This window comes from Artemia franciscana, chromosome 1, assembly GCF_032884065.1.
Source record: "Artemia franciscana chromosome 1, ASM3288406v1, whole genome shotgun sequence".
Taxonomy (NCBI): domain Eukaryota; kingdom Metazoa; phylum Arthropoda; class Branchiopoda; order Anostraca; family Artemiidae; genus Artemia; species Artemia franciscana.
Window position 1 is genome coordinate 10874313 of NC_088863.1, and position 20546 is coordinate 10894858.

General features: G+C 33.7%; 1 protein-coding gene across 31 annotated transcripts in view; it reads left to right on the forward strand.

Moving 5' to 3' along the window:
• The window catches only part of LOC136025213 (twitchin-like), a 397750-nt gene that overhangs the window by 141476 nt on the left and 235728 nt on the right, over positions 1–20546 (forward strand). For 30 of the 31 annotated variants that reach the window (XM_065701279.1, XM_065701032.1, XM_065701099.1 and 27 more), the window contains one exon: positions 18176–18220. The exons of the other annotated variant lie outside the window; for it this stretch is intronic. In XM_065701279.1, coding sequence (XP_065557351.1) covers positions 18176–18220 — 45 coding nt within the window. The remainder of the gene's footprint in view (positions 1–18175; positions 18221–20546) is intronic. 31 annotated transcript variants of the gene reach the window in all.

Consider the following 20546-nt stretch of genomic DNA (forward strand, 5'->3'; position numbering starts at 1 on the left):
AAATATTTTAGGCATTTAGAATCACCAAGAAAATCAAATCTTTTTATACATCTAAATTCCTATTTCGATGTTTTGTTACTATTGGCAGGGTTAGCTCTTTACTATTTTTTGTTACTACAAGATGCTATAATTCTTTTTTAAGATGGAACACTGGAAACAATGGCTCAGTTATTTCTATCTTTACCTAATCAAAAAATATAAAGAAGTAAATAAGAGAGTAAGAATAAAAGGGAGAAAGAGATTAACAGAAAAGAAAGTCTGATTAATTTATACAAAAGCGTCACGATAATAATCGAAACAAAAATAACAAGAAGAGATATTTATGTATAAAAAATTAATTAAGATCAAGAATAAGATAAGTTACGATTTTGGAATTGGTGTGAGGCAAACTGTGACAGTTTTACAATGAAGTGTGGCACTTTGTTGCATATTTATTAATTCAGATTTTGGAATTGATGTAAGGTGAATCGTGGCAATTTTACAAAATTTGATTTTGACTACTAAGCTCTTCTATTTTTGTCATGCCTGTCATTGTATCTGTTAATTTTATTAATAGAAATTATCGTAAATCAATCGAGCTTATAAATAATATATGTCGTAAATCTTTTCTTTTTTGTTTTGTCGCAGAGGATTTTCTTTTTTATGTTCGATTCTGACAGCGGAAAAGTTGGCACCCCAAAACTTTGTTTATAACCGGCAAGGGGTTTGCACTCTGGAAAGTCGTAGTTCAAGATCCTGTTCAATCAACAGAGGTTAAAAGTGTTCACATAATATCCAAACTAATGAAAGCAAAACTTTTGGTAAAAATAGCTAGGAAAATAAAATGGAGTTTAAGACAGGCATCAAAAATATATACTTTTAAGGTTTGTCATTAAGTATCAGGTATGCAGCCCAATAGCTGCGGAAGGAGGGGGTAGAGAAACCAAGATTTTTTCTATTAGTCTTATACCTATTAAAATTAAGACTAATGACGGAAGGAATACGATAATATCATCTAATTGTAATTTATATGAATTTGGCCAAGCCGAAATTCGGTGTTCCCAATGGGTGGATAGGCTTTCTAAGTCTTATAATCCTTATGATCTTTACTACATCAATTGCACAAAAGACTTTAGATGGTTTTAACAGGGATATTACAGAAATTATTCAGGGTAGCACGGCTATTACAGTTATTTTCTACAGAGCTAATTAAGAAAGGCCTTTAGGTTTTAATTTTAGCTCATCATCAAGGTTGGATTGTAAACTATTCGTTCTCAAAGTAACTCTTCATAGTCAATAAGATGTATCTAAATGTATTTATTTTAATGATTTGTATCAAAAATATTGCCCTAAAATTTTTGTTTTTCAGTAGCTGGAATATCTCCTGTTAACATGGGGGGAAAATCTCCCCTGTCTATACAAAAAAAATGGCTTGACAATAAATTGTTTTGGTTAATTTGACATGAAATGGCCCAACATTAAGCATGATTCCACCTACTTACCATGTAAACAATGAAATCAGTTACTTTAATTGTTACTTTTATTTATAAGTTACTTTAATTTCATTTTAATGCTACAATAAAATGACAAAAAAAGGAATCAAAAATAGGAATTCATAACTCAGTCGGTTTTCGGTCGAAATTTACGGAAAGTCTAAAACACGAAATGTTAATATCATTAGATGCATCAAATAGATGCTTATTTGCATCTATTTCAGCATATTTCAGCAGCATAACAAGATGTAGCTTCCTTTTATAGTCATGTAGCTGGTAGTATTGGTAGTAGCTGGTGCAAAACTAAAGATAAGGCAACATTGGTGAATATCCGAAAAATAAAGTAAATTTATGTCACACATCCCAAGCATACGTAAAACAGCCTCAGAAGATGTAGCTTCCTTTTATAGTTATTAAATAAAAAAAACTAGTTTTTTTAACTGAAAGTAAGGAGCGACATTAAAACTTAAAACGAACAGAAATTACTCCGTATATGAAATGGGTTGTCCCCTCCGCAATCCCTCGCTCTTTACGCTAAAGTTTGACTCTTTGCCACAATTCTACTTTTTAAAACAACTAAAAACTTTAGCGTAAAGAGCGTGGGACTGCGGAGGGGACAACCCATTTCATATACGGAGTAATTTCTGTTCGTTTTAAGTTTTAATGTCGCTCCTTACTTTCAGTTAAAAAAACTAGTTTTTTTTATTTAATTTCTGAACGTTTTTGAATTAATGCATGTTTGATTTTGGCTCTCCGCACATAAATTATTGAAATGAAATTAGTATATTAATTTTTTTTTGGCTAAATGGCTTTCTCTTAGTTTTGATCAGAAGAATTTGAGAAATAAGGGGTGGGGAAGGAGGCCTAGCTGCCCTCCAATTTTTCGGTTACTTAAAAAGGCTACTAGAACTTTTAATATTCAACGAACGTTTTTATTAGTAAAAAATATACGTAACTTAAGAATTAACTTACGTAACAAACTTTTATATTCTTATATTTTTATTATGTGTACGAGGGGGTTTGTACCCTCGTTAATACCTCGCTCTTTACACTAAATCGTAAGTTTTGTTCCAATTCTTAAAAATGACCCCTGAATCAAATAGGCCGTAGAATAAATAGTTGAAATCACTAAAAATATTTTAGCATAAACAGCGAGGTATTTATCTCCTCCTAAATACCTCGCTCTTTATTCTAAAGTATTTTTAGAACCCTACATATGCGTAATAATCTCTGTTTGTTTTAAATTTCAATGCTATTCCTTACTTTCATTTGAAAAAACGTTTTCATATTTATTTTTTCATTGTTTTTTTTTTTTTATAGTAATGCTAGAAAATCCTGCGCCCTTTTCATTGAATTTTTTCCCCCATGGCATATTTCTCCAAGGAAAGATCCTCCCACATAGCCCCCTCCCTCAACCATACCCCCAAAACCAAAAAAATCCCCCTGAAAACGTCTGTACACTTCCCAATAACCATTATTATATGTAAACACTGGTTGAAGTTTGTAACTTGCAACCCCTCCCCCAGGGACTGTGGGGGAGTAAGTCATCCCCAAAAACATAGTTGTTAAGATTTTCGACTATGCCAAACAAAATGGCTATCTCAAAATTTTGATCCGTTGACTTTGGGAAAAAAATGAGCGTGGGAGGGGGCCTAGATGCCCTCCAATTTTTTTGGTCACTTAAAAAGGGCACTAGAACTTTTCATTTCCGTTAGAATGAGCCCTCTTGCGACATTCTAGGACCACTTGGTCGATACGATGACCCCTGGGGAAAAAAAAAAAAAACAAAACAAAAAAACAAACAAATAAACACGCACCCGTGATTTGTCTTCTGGCAAAAAATGCAAAATTCCACATTTTTGTAGATAGGAGCTTGAAATTTCTACAGTAGGGTTCTCTGATACGCTGAATCTGATGGTGTAATTTTCGTTAAGATCCTACGACTTTTAGGGGGTGTTTCCCCCTATTTTCCTAAATAAGGCAAATTTTCTCAGGCTCGTAACTTTTGATGGCTAAGACTAAACTTGATGAAACTTATATATTTAAAATCAGCATTAAAATGCGATTCTTTTGATGTAGCTATTTATATCAAAATTCAATTTTTTAGAGTTTTGGTTACTATTGAGCCGGATCGCTCCTTACTACAGTTCGTTACCACGAACTGTTTGATGTAGTTTTGCTAGTGGCTGGTGCAAAACTAAAAATAAAGAGACAGGGTCGATATCAGAAAACTAACCTAAAAATATATGTCACATATTTCAAGCATATGTAAAACAGCTTAAGAAGATGTACCTTCCTTTTATAGTCATGTAGTTTTGGCAGTAGCTGATGCAAAACTAAAAATAAAGCAACGAGGGTGAATATCAACAAAAATAAAGTAAAATTTATGTCATACATCCCAAGCATACATAAAACAGCTTCAGAATATGTAGCTTCCTTTTGCAGTTATGTAGTTTTGCTAGTAGCTGATGCAAAACTGAAAATAATGAGACAGGGTCAATATCAGAAAAACAACCTAAAAATCTATGTCACATATCCCAAGCAAATGTAAAGCAGTTTAAGAAGATTTAGCTTCCTTTTATAGTCATGTACATATGGTAATGGCTGGTGCAAAACTAAAAATAAAGCAACATGTGTGAATATTAGCAAAAATAAAGTGGGATTTATGTCATATATCCCAAGCATACGTAAAACAGCTTCAGAAGATGTAGCTTCCTTTTGTAGTTATGTAGTTTTGTTGGTAGCTGGTGCAAAACTAAAAATAAAGAGACAGGACCAATATCTGAAAAAATAACATAATAATACATGTCACATATCCCAAGTATACGTAAAGCAGCTTAAGAAGATGCAGGTTCCTTTTGTAGTTATTTAATTTTTGGAAAAAATAAAGAAACACGGGTGAATATCCGCAAAAATAACCTAAAAATGTATCTCACATTCTCCAAACATGTGTAAAACGGCTTAAGAAAATTCAGCTTTCTTTTGACGTAGTTGTCCTTAGAAATGGATTGCTAATATTTCAACTTTTACGACCGAAAAGCGTCGCAAGTTCAACTAATTAGTTTTGTCCATTGATTTCAGGGTTCAGTTTGGTAATACTGGCAAAAATATGATACTGCTCTACAAACTTCAATATATTTAGACAAACAAAATTTTTTTCTAAATCGCAGTTTTATGGTATTAACAGGCTGGAAATGGGTCCATAGGGCTAAAATTGTTTTATTGTGATGTCCTTGGCACTTTAAGAAAAGAAAAAAAAATGTCAAACTTAATAAACAAAAAATCATTAATAAGTAACAGTAAATACGCGACACAACTCTAAATTTTCCCTCTTTTCCCTAAAAAGAAAATTTGCTCGTTACTAGATATGTCACTTACTCTTGTTCAAAGCAACATATTAACTTTCAGTTCCATCAACATTTTAACTTTTAAAACAATGTAGCTTCAAACTACTGTTGCTCAAAATTTGTTTTTTTAGGGTAAGTTTCGATTTTGGCCTGCCCTAATATTGGTCTGACTGCACTTGCTAAATCAAAAATGGCTGCACTAACTGACATTTTAACTTCAACATTGTGACTTTTAAAACAATGTAGCTTCAAACTACTGTTGCTCAAAATTTGTTTTTGTAGGGTAAGTGTTTCGATTTTGGCCGGCCCAAATATTGGTCTGGCTGCACTTGCTAAATCAAAAATGGCTGCACTAATCAAAAAATTAGACTTAAGTTCCTTTTTGCCACATACTTTTTTGCTAAGGATAATTGCCAGAAAAATTCGTCTCGATACTAAAGATTTCCTCTGAAAAGATGACACAAAACTAATGATCTGGCTTCACTTGCTAGATTTTTTTGGGGGTTTGAAAAATTGCAGTATTTTAGATTACTGACGGATGTATAAGACCGCCCCAAATTTCAGAATGATGAATGGATATGATGATATGTATTTAAAAAAACAAAATGTCTGAATAGTTTGTTGGCTTGAATATTCAGTTTATCACTTTGACAACTTATTCATGTCCTGGGGACGTTCATTTATCTTAGCTGTATAGTTTCTTTTCAATAAATTGAATATTAGAAAGATTCCATCTAAATAGCCAACAAGGTGGAACAAAAATAAGGGCGTCTTAGATTAAAATATGATGAGATAATAGAAAAGCCAGAATTGCCACTGAGAATTTTCGCAATATCCCAACTTTTACTTGCGCAAAATACTACATATACAATATATATATATATATATATATATATATATATATATATATATATATATATATATATATATATATATATATATATATATATATATATATATATATATATATATATATATATATATTTATTTATATTTATATATTACATTGTTTACTGGTCCACTACACGTATTATCCACTTTATTTTAGCCCTCAATACCGCCCCTGATGTGCAAACATTTAGCCCTAATTGTATATTTCGCATGCATTCAGCCATGCGTCACCCTTTTAGCAACTCCTGTACTCGTAAATTTAATCAGTTGAGATGAAATCAAGAACCGGAACAACAGAAGGGAAACACATAATCTGGGCTCTATATTTACACGTTAGGGGGGCGGAGGGGTAAGGAATTGTTGAACCCCAGTCAAAATGTGTTAAGTATGATTCGTTGCATATTATGAAGTAAGATTTGTTTTCTTAACAAGTTTCCTTCTCAACAGCCACCAATTCTAGACTTTTATCGTAAATGTTAACTTCTTGTTCAGGATTTGATACCAAAATCACATGGTCAGTATGGATTTTCCCAAGATTTTGCACTTGAATCGCATTGTTTTAATGAAAACTGTTTAATTCTCCTTGAATATCTTTCTTTCGTTTGTAAATTTGTTTGTTATCTATTTGTTTAGAATTCAGAGACTGTCCTTATTTTCCCATAAATCTTGTCACTAAAGAAAATCCACCTGTTTTGGCCTATATCAACCTTCTTAGCTGAACTAGACTTGTAATTTTATCTGCCAAATATTTTAAGAATGTTTTTACTCTTTCAAAAATTAGTCGAATAAAACGCGCAAGGAATTTTACATTTTTCGTTGACGTTATTTTAAACAACTGTGCGCTTTCTTTTTTTTTTGTTCTTGAATCCACAAAGTTTCTAAAATGTAACACAATGATTCTCTTAATGATTGGTGGGTGAGTCAAATCTATTTTGGTTGGAATCATTAGGTACTTGTGAGTAATTTCAAAATAGATATTTTTTGAACCATTGCCCATGCTTATTATGAGTATTTTGTTTGGAATGGTTTGGAAATAGGAAGGGATCTTTAAAACCTAATCTAGTTGACACAACTGCGCAACCAAATGGACTAGATTAATTTGAAATTAACTCCAATTGGGGATTCGGTTTTGAAACAACGTTTAACATGGGTACTCCAACGTTATTTGCTATTATTAGTGTGTTTTTCTTCTTTTAATAGCTTGATTGCTTTTAATTGATAGCTTTTAATTAATGAAAAATGATGCGCCAATTTCTGTGTTTTTGAGATTTAAAGCTTAGATGTATCTAAACATCTATTTTATATAATTTCAGCATTAATCTATCTTTGAATAAAAATAATATTTATTATTTTTCTGGAACTGAAAAGTTTTCTATTTATTTTTATTTTTCAAATTATTCGATGATAAAAAAGATCTTTCGAGTTTACGCTGTTCGCTAATCCTCCACTTTCTAAATTTTATTTTCAAAAACCGTTTAATTACGTTTAGTCGAAGCACAAACTATTTTGGAAACCTGAAAAATATATTAATTATACAAGAAAAGAAATTAAGAGATAAGTCAGAAACATGGGTTGATTACATGTGTTGTAACACTGCTCCGAATCAAGACTACGATGTTTCCTAATATTTGAGCTCGACTGAGAATTTTTCGAAAGATTTCTGAAATATTAAATATAACACGTGTTGCCAGCATTAAAACTTAAAACGAACGGAAATTATTACGCATATGAGGGGTTTAGCTCCTCGTAATACCTCGCTCTTCACGCTAAAGTATTTTTAGTAATTTCAACCATTTATTCTACGGTCTTTGTGATTCAGGGGTCATTCTTAAGTCATTGGGACAAAATTTAAGCTTTAGTGTAAAGAGCGAGGTATCGACGAGGGGTGAGCCCCCTCATATACGCAATAAAAACATATGAATATACAAGTTCGCTACGTAAGTTAATTCGTAAGTTACGTATATTTTTTACTTATGAAAACGTTCGTAAAAAATTAAAAGTTATAGTTGCCTTTTTAAATAATCAAAAATTGGGGGGCAACTAGGCCTCCTCTCTCGACCCTTTTTTTCAAAATCTTCCGATTAAAACTATGAAAAAGCGATTTAGCCCAAAAAAAATTAATATGCAAATTTCGTTTTAATTATTTATCCGCGGAGAGCCAAGATAAAAAAAATGCATTAATTCAAAAACATCCAGAAATTAAACAAAAACAAGAGCTAAGAGCTCATATGGCACTTGTGACGAGGCGAGAAGAGCTAAGAGCCAAGAGATCATATGGTATGAGCTCTAACAAAATTCTATGAATCAGTAGATTGATTTAAAAGGGAAAATAAGAGGCTTAATGCCGGTCAGGATTTAAAATAAGAGCTCTGAGTCACGATGTCCTTCTAAATATCAAAATTCATTAAGATCCGATCGCCCACTCGTAAGTTATAAATACCTAATTTTTTCTAATTTTTCCTCTCTCTTTAGCTCCCCAGATGGTCGAATCTGGGAAAACGACTTTATCAAGTCAAATTGTGCAGCTCCCTGACACGCCTATCAATTTTCATCGTCCTAGCACGTCCAGAAGCACCAAACTCGCCAAATCACTGAACCCCTCCCCCCAACTCTCCCAAAGAGAGCGAATCCAGTACGATTCTGTCAATCATGTATCAAGGACATTTGTTTATTCTATCCACCAAGCTTCATCCCGATTCCTACACTCCAAGTGTTTTTCCAAGATTTCCCCCTCCAACACTCCCCAATGTGAAACGATATGGTCGGGATTTGAAATAAGAGCTCTGAGACATGAATTCTTTCTAACAATCAAATTTCATTCTAACAATCATTTACCCCAATTTTCACGTTTTCCAAGAATTCCGGTTTCCCCCTCCAACTCCCCCCAACGTCACAGAATCAGGTCGGAATTTAAAATAAGAACTTTAAAGCACAAGATCCTTGTAAATATCAAATTTCATTAAGATATGGTCCCCCTTTCATAAGTTACAAATACCTCAATTTTCAAAATTACCCCCCCCCCTCCAATTCCACCAAAGAGAGCAGATCCGGTGCGGTTATGTCAGTCACGTATCTTAGACAGGTTTTTATTCTTCCCATCCAGTTTCATCCTGATCTCACTGCTTTAAGTATTTTCTAAGATTTCCGGTCCCCCCCCAATTACGCTTGATCCGGTTGAGATTTTAAATAAGAGATCTGAGTTACGAGGTCCTTCTAAATATGAAGTTTCATGAAGATCCGATCACTCCTTTGTAAGTTAAAAATACGTCATTTTTTCTTATTTTTCAGAATTAACCCCCCCCCCGCCCCAATAGATCGGATCCGTTCCAATTATGTAAATCACGTATGTAAGACTTCTTCTTATTTTACCCACCAAGTTTCATCCTGATCCCTCAAATCTAAGCGTTTTCCATGATTTTAGGCTCCCCCACCCCAAACTCCCCCCAATGTCACCAGATCCGGTCGGGATTTAAAATAAGAGCTTTGAGACACGATATCCTTCTAGACATCAAATTTCATTGAGATCCGATCACCCGTTCGTAAGTTAAAAATACCTCATTTTTTCTAATTTTTCAGAATTATATGAATTATTCAGAATTATTCAGTATATGAAAGGGGCTTTTCCTCCTCAGCGCCCCGCTCTTTACGCTAAAGTTTTTACTGTTTTAAAATGTAGAGTTGAGAGAAAGAGTCAAACTTTAGCGTAAAAAGCGGGGGGTGTTGTTTTTTTTTTTGTTTTTTTTTTCCCCAGGTTCATCGTATCGACCAAGTGGTCCTAGAATGTTGCAAGACGGCTCATTCTAACGGAAACGAAAACTTCTAGTGCCCTTTTTAAGTGACCAAAAAATTGGAGGGCACCTAGGCCCCCTCCCACGCTCATTTTTTCCCAAAGTCAACGAAACAAAATTTTGAGATAGCCATTTTGTTCCGCATAGTCAAAAACCATAATAACTATGTCTTTGGGAATGACTTACTCCCCCACTGTTCCTGGGGGAGGGGCTGCAAGTTACAAACTTTGATCAGTGTTTACATACAGTAATGGTTATTGCGAAGTGTACAGACGTTTTCAGGGGGATTTTTTTGGTTTGGGGGGTGAGGTTGAGGGGAGGGGGTATGTGGGAGGATCTTTCCTTGGAGGAATATGTCATAGGGGAAGAGAAATTCAATGAAAAGAGCGCGGGATTCTCTAGCATTACTATAAAAAAAATAAAAAAATAAACATGAAAACGTTTTTTCAACTGAACGTAAGGAGTAGCATTAAAACTTAAAACGAACAGAGATTATTACGCATATGAGGGACTCTAAAAATACTTCAGCATAAAGAGCGAGGTACTTAGGAGGAGATAAATACCTCGCTCTTAATGTTAAAGTATTTTTAGTAATTTCAACTATTTGTTCTACGGCCTTTCTGATTCAGGAGTCATTCTTAAAGAATTGGGACAAAACTTAAGATTTAGCGTAAAGAGCGGGGTATTAACGAGAGGACAAACCTCCCCATATACATAACAAAAATATAAGAATAAAAAAGTTTGTTACGTAAGTTAATTCTTAAGTTACGTATATTTTTTACTAATAAAAACGTTCGTTAAAAATCAAAGTTCTAGTTGCTAAACTAAGAGAAAGCCATTTATCCAAAAAAAGAATTAATATGCAAATTTCATTTTAATAATTTATGTGCGGAGAACCAAAATCAAACATGCATTATTTCAAAAACGTTCAGAAATTAAATAAAAAAACTAGTTTTTTTAACTGAAAGTAAGGAGCGACATTAAAACTTAAAACGAACAGAAATTACTCCGTATATAAAATGGGTTTTCCCCTCCGCAATCCCTCGCTCTTTACGCTAAAGTTTGACTCTTTGCCACAGTTCTACTTTTAAAACAATTAAAAACTTTAGCGTAAAGAGCGAGGCGTTGAGGAGGGGACAACCCATTTCATATACGGAGTAATTTCTGTTCGTTTTAAATTTAAATGTCCCTCCTTACTTTCAGCTAAAAAAAAACTAGTTTTTTTTATTTAATCTTGAAAAATGACGAGTCTGGTTTTGTATTGTTTGAGTTGCTTTTGTATTGTTATAAAATTATCCTAGGCTGTATTCAGATGGGGTATGTGTGTTTGACCCAAAAATAACGAGTCTATGGCCAATAGGAAGAAGTATCTTGAGCTGCTTTTGTATTGTTTTAGAATTACCCTAGGCTATATCTAGGGTGAGGATGGGGGTTTTTCCCCCTCCCAAATGTTTTCCCACTCGTGTAACGGTTATGGCAGACCAGCTTAGTTTTAGGCCTTTTATTTGCCAGCTTGTTTGAATTGTACTCAAGATTAAATACTTGTGACGTCGTCTCTATTTTCCATTGCGTTTCAAATATTTTTATTATGCTTGTTCTCTCTAGAAAGAAAGAAAGAAAATGTATTCGTAGTGGTTTGACCGCTTTCATTATCAAATTTTTGATTTTTCCTAGTAGCAAGAAACATGAATATTTTTAAATTTGTACTAGATTTATAGATGAAACCGTTCTTTTTTCAAGAATTTTCTCTTAAATTTAACTTTAACGTTTGTGTTAGACGTTTTTGGAGCATTTGAAATTTCATTTCGCAAGCATTTTGTTAGTATAGTAGCACCAAATAAGTATTAAGGTTGTATCATTTTAGGCTCCATTTTAATATATTAGATATGACTTTAAGATTAGCCCTCTGAATTTAATAGTTGGTTGTAGTTTATACAAAAGCGGTTTTGAATATGAGCTGCTGCATTGTTGGCTGGTTTAGAAACTGTTTCTCTGTTTAATTTCATAATTTTGCTGATTTGGCTAATTACATAAATGAGCTATTCAGTGTTTGGTGTGAATTCGCGTTTTTTTCCACCTCTAACTCTTGGTAAAAAAAAAGAAATTTTCAACAGGTCTACTGAAAAGTTATCTGTTTTCATTATTGTTTAACTCAAAATTGTTTAAAATTATCGGCCGAATCTACAGTATTCTATGGTGGTCTGTTCGGTGAAGAAAAAGAATTAACATATTGTTTTCTCTCCGCATTGTCAGTTTATTCATCTAGCAGGAAACATCAAACACAGTTATACTGACAACAGGAATGAAAATAGGAAATTAATCTTTCTATGACTGTTTAAAGTTGCAATTCCCTTCTGGTCAACAGCGACGTTGAGTGTCTTATTTTATTAGAATGAATCCAGAAGCCTCTTAAAATACTACTTCCACTTGTTTAAAAGTATTGTTTATTTTTACTCAAACACGTCTCAGATTAAATCTGGATTGCTTCCAATAATACGTTTGCCAAGCTAGAAAATCTTTTCCTGGTTCCTAGGCTTCATGTCATTCAGTAAATCTTGCAGAAAAAATCTATCATAGAGGACAGCTAGTTTTGTCTTTCTTGCTACTTCTGGCATTTTCTATGCTCTATGCATAAGTTGGAACAATGTCTATAAACAACTAAAAAGAAATGACGTCTTGAGAAGACTTTGTAGGAAAATCCAGTTTTAAAATAGATGGCACGGCTTTTGGGTTGCCTAATTTTGCTATAGCCTTTGCTTCCCGTATTTTCAATTTGTGATAACCATAATTTAACCATAACCTAATCCATAAATTTGAACTACGTAGCTGATTTCCCCCAAAAAAACCTTGCAAAACCCCAGACATAATTTGGAAAAATCGCACCCAAGCAAATAGCCAATAGATGTTTACATTGTAATCCAGTTTCCTTGTAAAGAATTTTCCGAGCTTTTGTTAGCTCAATATTCGTGTATTAGTCTCTGTTTTCTTTCAATGCTTCTACTACTACTACTACTGCTAAGAACTCACTGTAATGCAGCCCATTTTTTAATAAATTTGGCATACACTTGATTCCTGGGCTCATTTTTGGCATGCATTGGAAAATTTCAGCGCCTAAGGATTTGTGTTTTTCCGCAAAATATTGGTAAAATTCTTCCGAAATCTGCAAAATCGCCAAGGTCTTCCGTAAAACGGAGTGTCAAGGAACTAAGAAAGGGTGGGTTGTCTTTGGGAATTAATAGATTGTTAATATTTGAATTTTTACGGACGAAAGGCGTTGGTAAAATTCAGTAATTAGCTTGATTTGCTTTTTTTCCCTGTTCAGCGTGGCAACACTAACGAAAATAGGGCACAGTCCTAAAGAATTCATAATTTTGAAACGACTGAAAAAAGATCTTAACATATCATTATTTTCAGGTATAGGAATACCTAAGATGGGTTCCGGGGGAAAAATTACTTTTATTTTTATGCCCCTGGCATTTTAAAGTTTGTTGGCTAGCAATTGATTTACGCAGTCTTAGTTCTAAGATAGTTTCAAAAGAGCTACCATATACAGATTCAGAGAGATTTATATCGTTCTGTAGATGATGTAGATGATTTACTTACTAAGATATTACTACTGCTAGTAATGCTACAAACAACTCACTGCAGCTCCAAGCTGCCTGAGGCCAACATAGCTACATACTCTGCTCTCCCATCTCAGTATACCCAAAGCCTCCCTCTTCACTCTCTCCCAAGGAGTTCACACTCCCTTAAATTTTTCGTATGACATCTTTCCACCCCATTCAGGGGCAAACCGCTTTTCCTTTGGCTCTAGAAGACTGTCTGACAAGGCCAATTTTGGTAATCTGTCACCCTTTATCTTCAGAACGTATCCTATAAAGCCCTGTATAGCCCTTGAAAGTGGGATTGAACCAAATTTTTCGTAGAGCTTACTATTTGAGATTTAGCCAGTCCATTGGGTACCCAAAATAACCGTATGCAATTTCTCTGGAAAACATCTAGAAACTCCTCTTCTGTTTTTCAAAGCACCCACGCTTCAGAACCATACTTGGCCGCTGGAATCGCTGTAGATTTCAATATTCTAATCTTGGTTTGGTGTCTTATCTTCCTGTTCTTCCTTTAAATTAAACAATTTAATTAAACTGAAATTAAAACACCCTAAACCACCATCGTATCCAGGATTTCTTACCGGGGGGGGGGTGTACAAAAGGATTTTTCGGGAGGGGGAGGATTTACAAAAGAATTGAAAAAACAACAAAAATGTGTTCATTATCATTTTTGTTACGTTTTTACGAGTCAGGAGGGGGGTACAAACCCCCTAACCCCTTCTCCCGGGATACGGCCTTGACTGCCTAGGTAAGTGCAGCTCTCCACTTCATCGATTTTCTTGTTACCTAACTTCATCTTTTTTCCTTCACTTATTCTTAGTCTTAGAAGCTTAGTAATATTGACAATAATTTTCAAATCTATTCTTGCATACTGAACTTGGAAAACCTCTAAAAGTTCATTCCTTTTGCTAACATTTTCATCTAGGATGTTTAAACTATCAGCATAATCTAAGTCTAGGAAATTTTTACTTCCTAATTTGATTCCGTGTTCTCCCATCGCCTTTGCTGTGTTTCTTAGCACGTAGTCTATCAAAAGGATCCCTATAAATGGGGATAAAACGTAGCCCTACTCAACTCCTCACCTAATTCTAAGATAATGGTTGAAAGAACTATCATACACAGAAGTAGATTATAGATCTAAATAATATAGATAATAAAGATGACTTTTAGTCTTAATTTCAAAATAGTGCCAAAATAACTATCATCCACATATGTAGATAGCTATGAATGACACACATAGATGATATTGATGATTTATAATATTAATCCTAAAATAGCATTAATTGAACTATCATACACAGATTTATATGCATGTGTGTAGGTGAGTAGGGGTTAAGCTAGGGTTTTGAGTTTGAGGAGAGGGATAAAGAATGGGCTGAAAAAAACGTCCTGTGTGCCAACAAATATGGACGCATAAGCTAAATTAAGAGGTCAACGACGCCTGAAGCTCCAAGGCGTCAGCACTACGCGCCGAAGCCTTGCAGCTTTGGTGGATTAACCCCCTCCCCTCTTAGCTACTCCCCTGTATGTGAGATATTTCTTTTTGATAATGCTATTGATTTCACCCTTACCTATATTGAACTCTTTAGGTTTATGTTTTCTGTGAAATATGCTTTTTTGTGATAACCCTATAGTTATAACTTGTATTACAGGACAATATTCTTATATCTTTGGATTCATTAGCTTCTGGCCTATTCATTTACTGAGCCAGTGTTATTGGATGCTTAGATTGTTTCTTACAGAATAATCCATGCTTAATGAAAAGTCGAATTTTTTTCGCATAGTTTTTATGCGAAACAAAATGTATTTATGTATTTTCAGCGTAATTTTTATGATGAAAAAAATAATCGAAACGAAATTCAAAGGATGTAATTCGGTAGATGGATGAAGCTGAATCTCAGTTATTGAATGAAACTAAAATTGTCGAATTACGTTAAAATATTAAAACCGTTTAATGATTGACAAACGAACTGAATGGAACCGAATGGATCACGAACTGAATGGAACACGAGCTGAATGGAACCGATCTTATGGAACCGAAGTTCCATAAGATTAAGAAAAAAGGATGAATAAATACATTGAGGCTTCACCAAAATAATCATTAAAACGGCTGATGTTCCCTGTTTTGCTCCTTTTAGCCTTGACAGAGCAGTAGTAAAAAATTATGTGGACACCTGGGGGGGGTAGCTGACTCGACACTTGCTCCCTTCCCTGCCAAAGACCAAAAAATACGATTTTTGAACTATATAGCTAGCATATTTGACACATTCCCAACGATAAAATTTTTAGGCATGTTCCCTACTCCCTAAAAGGTTCCTATGAATGGCCATCAACACATGTATTATTATTTAGTACATCTTAATTCAAGTGACTAAAGTCTTGTTCTGAAATTAACATAAAAATTCATATACAAAAAATGCGTTTGTGTTGGAAAAGAATACAAAAAAAATTATGTCACAAATAACATAAAAATTCTTGAACAATGCTTCTGCGTTTCTACATATTTATTTTGGAACTATATTCCATTTAGTGCATACGGAAACCCAGGGTAACTTTTGCAATAAAAGTCACTTGAACAAAAAAAAGAAAAAAAAGAAAGAAAATTCGAAGGCTGACCAAGGGTCTGCGTAGCACAGGTACTGACCTTCTCATTCTCTACCTTCGGCCAGGAGTGCAGTGACGCTTCCCATGTCTCGCCCCAGGTTCCTCCAGGCACTCATTTGAAAGAAACTCAATAAATAAAAACATCAAAATTAAACTTCTGGGCTTATTTGAGTTATTAAATTAAAAAAACAATTTTTTTAACTGAAAGTAATGAGCGACATTAAAAACTTAAAACGAACAGAAAATAGTCCGTGTATGAAAGGGGCTGTTCCCTCCTCAACGCCCCGCTCTTTACGCTAAATTTTGACTCTCTCTCTCAATTCTACTTCATAAAACAGTAAATAACATATACCCTCTAGATTAAGATCCCATGACTTTAGGGGGTGTTTCCCCCTATTCTCCAAAACAACGCAAATTTTCTCAGGCTCGTAACCTTTGATGGGCGAGACTAAATTTGATGAAAGTTACATATTTAAAATCAGCATAAAAGCCAATTCTTTTGATGTATCTATTAGTATCAAAATTCAGTTTTTAGTTTCGTTTACTACTGAGCCGGATCGCTCCTTACTACAGTTCGTTACCACGAATTGTTTGAAACTAGTGCTATGAAGCGAAACTCATGACTGAGTGCTTAAGAATTTGAATAGGAAAGGAGAAGACATATTCGTCAAGAGATAAAGAGAAAAGAGAGAGCAAGGAAGGGAAAGAGAAAGAGAGAAAGCGAAAGAGAGATGGTGAAGGATGGAAGAGGGAAGAGATAATTATGTGATTTATCCGATCTTACTTGTTCATGACAAACAGTCTTAGGTGTGATAGCATTGATTATTACTGCTTTATTTTAAATTTAACAATGATTTGTTTTAAACTTGACAGTCATTTAATCTAAGATCGGATCTTATTCAAAATATATTTTTTTTTAATTATTTGAAAGTTTTTTAGGACAATGCTTTTCTGCTTTTTTTTTTACTGCTTCTGTGATATGCGTAGCTGAACTGGATTCTTGGAATATTTTTAGTTTTAGATGGATTGCATTGTTTTGCTTATAGTTTATTTTGCATTTACGCAATACGGACTTGCCACATAAACGATATCTTAAAAAAGAACAATATTCAAAATAAGAAGATATATTATATCTTACGTTAACCTTTACGATAATCAAAGCCAGGGAAACACTTTTAGAGTTGTCGAAGTTGAACGAATCTATTTGAATCTCTTTGATTTGGTTATAATTATCCTAGTAATTAACTTAAGAACAGCATTTCGTGATAATTATCATAATTTCTTATATAGTTTCAGAGTTTAAGAAAAAAAAACAAGTCATGTAGACGTAGATGCATTGGATTTAAATCCTGGTAAGAACCTGGGCTGATTCTAGTTAGTTATCTTTTTGCGATCTTGGAAATTAACTGAGTTAGTTAAATGTTTCCAGAGCATAAAACATGGTCTAGAAGTGTCTTTGATTCATCATTTCCCATTTTTTCTCCCTTTAAAAGGCACTGAAATTTCATGAACTTAAGCAAACTTTGTGAAATAAAAATATAACTTTCAGTAATAAATTCACTGCACACGGAAGGCCCAAATTAAGGGCTTTGAACCTCATAACTGTGCAAAATTCTGATTTATGAGGATTTGGAGAATTAGCAAAATGTGCGTTAAATCGGAAAAAAACCTAATATGGCCTAAAGCCCTAAGGTCCAACTCAACTCATTAGAATTACGTTTCACATCTAGATTTAAAAAAAAAAGGAGACTCAGACCTAAATTATAAAAATATATTTTTCTAAATTTCAAATAGATACCTGTCTAATTTTTAATTTTCCAGTTTCTTATTTTTTTTTTTTTTTTGCGGTGGGTCTGTTTACAAAATGATTTTTTTTGGGCGGGGTTTTATATAAAAATAACTTTTAAAACCGTATCAAAAAATTTTTTATGTTCATTTTGTTACGTTTTTACGAGTCGGACAAAAATATCTAGGGATGGGGGGTCAAACCGCCTACCCTATCCCCTGGATACGGCATTTCCCGTGTGCAGAGGGTAGTTTAATTTCATTCCTGAAAGTTTCATTCTACTAACTCAACTACTTTCGAAGGTAGCATAAAGCCCTGCGTCTATAATTTTCCAAATTTGATAAATTTTGAACCTTCAGCAACTGCTGATTTAAACATCCAAAAAAAACTCACTAGAAAAGTTCACTTTTCTAGTGAATGAGCTGAAAATAATAACTTTCATTTTGCTGATATATCTGATTTTTGAAACTTGATCGAATCTGTTGAAATGCTGTCTTGACAAGTTTATTAAAACCCCTCCCCCCAATCTCAAACGTCAAATACGATAATTCTCGTTCTTCTTTAGCAGGTCGGTACAAATCTAGGGCTAGAAGACTTTTCCCTAGGTCGTTAGCTTTTTACGTAACTAGTGAGAGCTTTGGATGATTTTGCTTATGCCTGTTTCTCATTTACATTTTAGAAAAAGAAAACTGCTAAGGAACTCAAGGACTCCGCCCCGGAGAAGGTAGGACTTCAAATCCTTTTGACTGGATTTGAGTTGCCCCAGTGTTTGAAAGTGCATGGATATTTTAATACTAATTTTACCTCGTGGAAATCTATTGGCTGTTTAGTTTATTTTTCAAGAAATTTTGTAATCTGTTAAATCCAGTTGAATGGAAAAGTTGAAAAGGGATTAGAACTTACGTAAGAAATTATTTGTATGTGCTCTTTTATAGGGGGTTTTCATTTATTTTTCGTTTCGTTTAATCTTTCTAAAGATTCTTTTGATGACCTGTTATGTAACGATCAATGTTAATTCTCATTAATCATTGTTTAACCAAACTAATAGAATAATTAATTCAATATGCATCAATTCCGAAAACAAAAATCAATTGGTGCTATAGTATTCCGATCAAAGCTTTAGATGCGAAGAAAACGTAAAACTTGTGGTTAGGGCAAAAACACCAAATGAGGGGGGAAGACTGGAGTGGAATTCCCTTAGATATTAAAAATGCTGATATTTTGTATTTTAACTAAAAAGAATCGAAAAGAGCTCCCACTTAGATTTTGAAATATGCCGTTTTTGGTATCTTCAATAAAAAATAAAGTATTTATGTTTAAATAAATACAAATATTTGATTCACTGTGTTTTTTTTAGGTTTTTAACCCTAACCTTTACTATCTTTAATATTAATACGACGATAGTTTTCATTTTTTTTTTGTTATATCAATTATTTCTGCAATTTTTAGATTAACTTCTTGAAATACGAAAGCTTGTTTTAACTAGTTTATTACAAATTCGGTTTTCATCATTCAAAGAGTCTCAGCTCAATTTTGTTACTAACCTTGTAGTCAATTCCAGCCCCCCCCCCTGCAGCATGAACTGCGGTTAATTTTTTCCGATAATTTACTAACATAAGTTGTAGACATAAGTAGTAACATAGGTTTTGTACCTCCCGCACAGTAGCGTCAATTAAATAAAATGTAAAGCGGGACAAGACTTATGTTCAGGGGCAAATTTGTCGTTTTTGTCAACTTGTCCAATAAAAGTACCAAAAACAGGAACATCTCCATGAAAACATCCCCCAAAAAAGTATTTCCCAAAATCTAAGGGGCATTACCATTGTCCCCACAAACTTTTTTTTTGCTTTACGATGTGATTTTTTACTTTTCCTCCTTGCCTTACTTTTCCATGGGCTTACTTTTAAGAAAATTTGGGATGCAAGAAAAGCAGTTTTTTGCCTGGAAAATGCAGGAAATTTGCAAAAGAGAAACTGTTTAAATAGGAAAATAAAAACAAACATATATTTTCAAACGGCAAGCAAGGGCAAATAAATGGATAGTAATAGGAATAATACAATCAAGCTTTCATGGATTATTATGCAAAAGTTTCGCTAGGTTTTTCAAATTCTTTACTAAATATGCTCTAACTATTTGTTAATATAATATTTGTAAATATTTTTATTTAATATTTTTTTCGAAACTGAAATTAAATATTAAAAACTTAAAGACCTTACAAATTAAAAACTAAATATTTTTCGAAACAAACTACACTTTTCTGGATGTATTAAAATACCTTAAACCATGCAGATTAATATTTTCCGCCAAATTAATTTTCAAAAAATACCCCCTATTTCGCAAATCATACCAGTCTCCCGTCAAATGCAGTAAACGAGGATGTGAGGTTTTGATCAGTAAACAAAGGAACAAGGGAAATAAAGATAAACAAAAAAGGGAAATAAGAGAACATATACTCGGAACTTGACTGGTGCGGGGGCCAGTTTTTTTCCTGGAAAATTTTCCCTGATGGAAATTCCCCCCCCTCCTCCTCGCGTAAAATTCCCCCAGAAAATATCATCCAGATAAAGAAGTCTCCCCTCGAAGAACATTCCCCCTAGAAAATTCACCCCGGACAAGTCTCCCCACGGAAAATTCCCGCACACAAAAAATTGAGACCCTCCTCCTTTACAGTTCTGCTGATTCTGGGGTTAAATGTTAATCTTTACTTTAATAATAACAACATTTATAAAATTTGATGAACTGTTTGATCACATTCATTATATAGATAACTTCGAAGACCACACTGCCTTTCCATGACGAAAGTAAAACAGTTCAAAATAAGGATGATACCTTTTTATTGACAGTGAATAGATATAAAATTATTTAACTGGATATTTCGAACACATATACAGTGTTCATCATCAGCAGTAAAACATCTTTTACTGCTGTTCATCATCAGCAGTAAAACATCTTTTACTGCTGATGATGAACACTGTATATGTGTTCGAAATATCCAGTTAAATAATTTTATATCTATTCACTGTCAATAAAAAGGTATCATCCCTATTTTG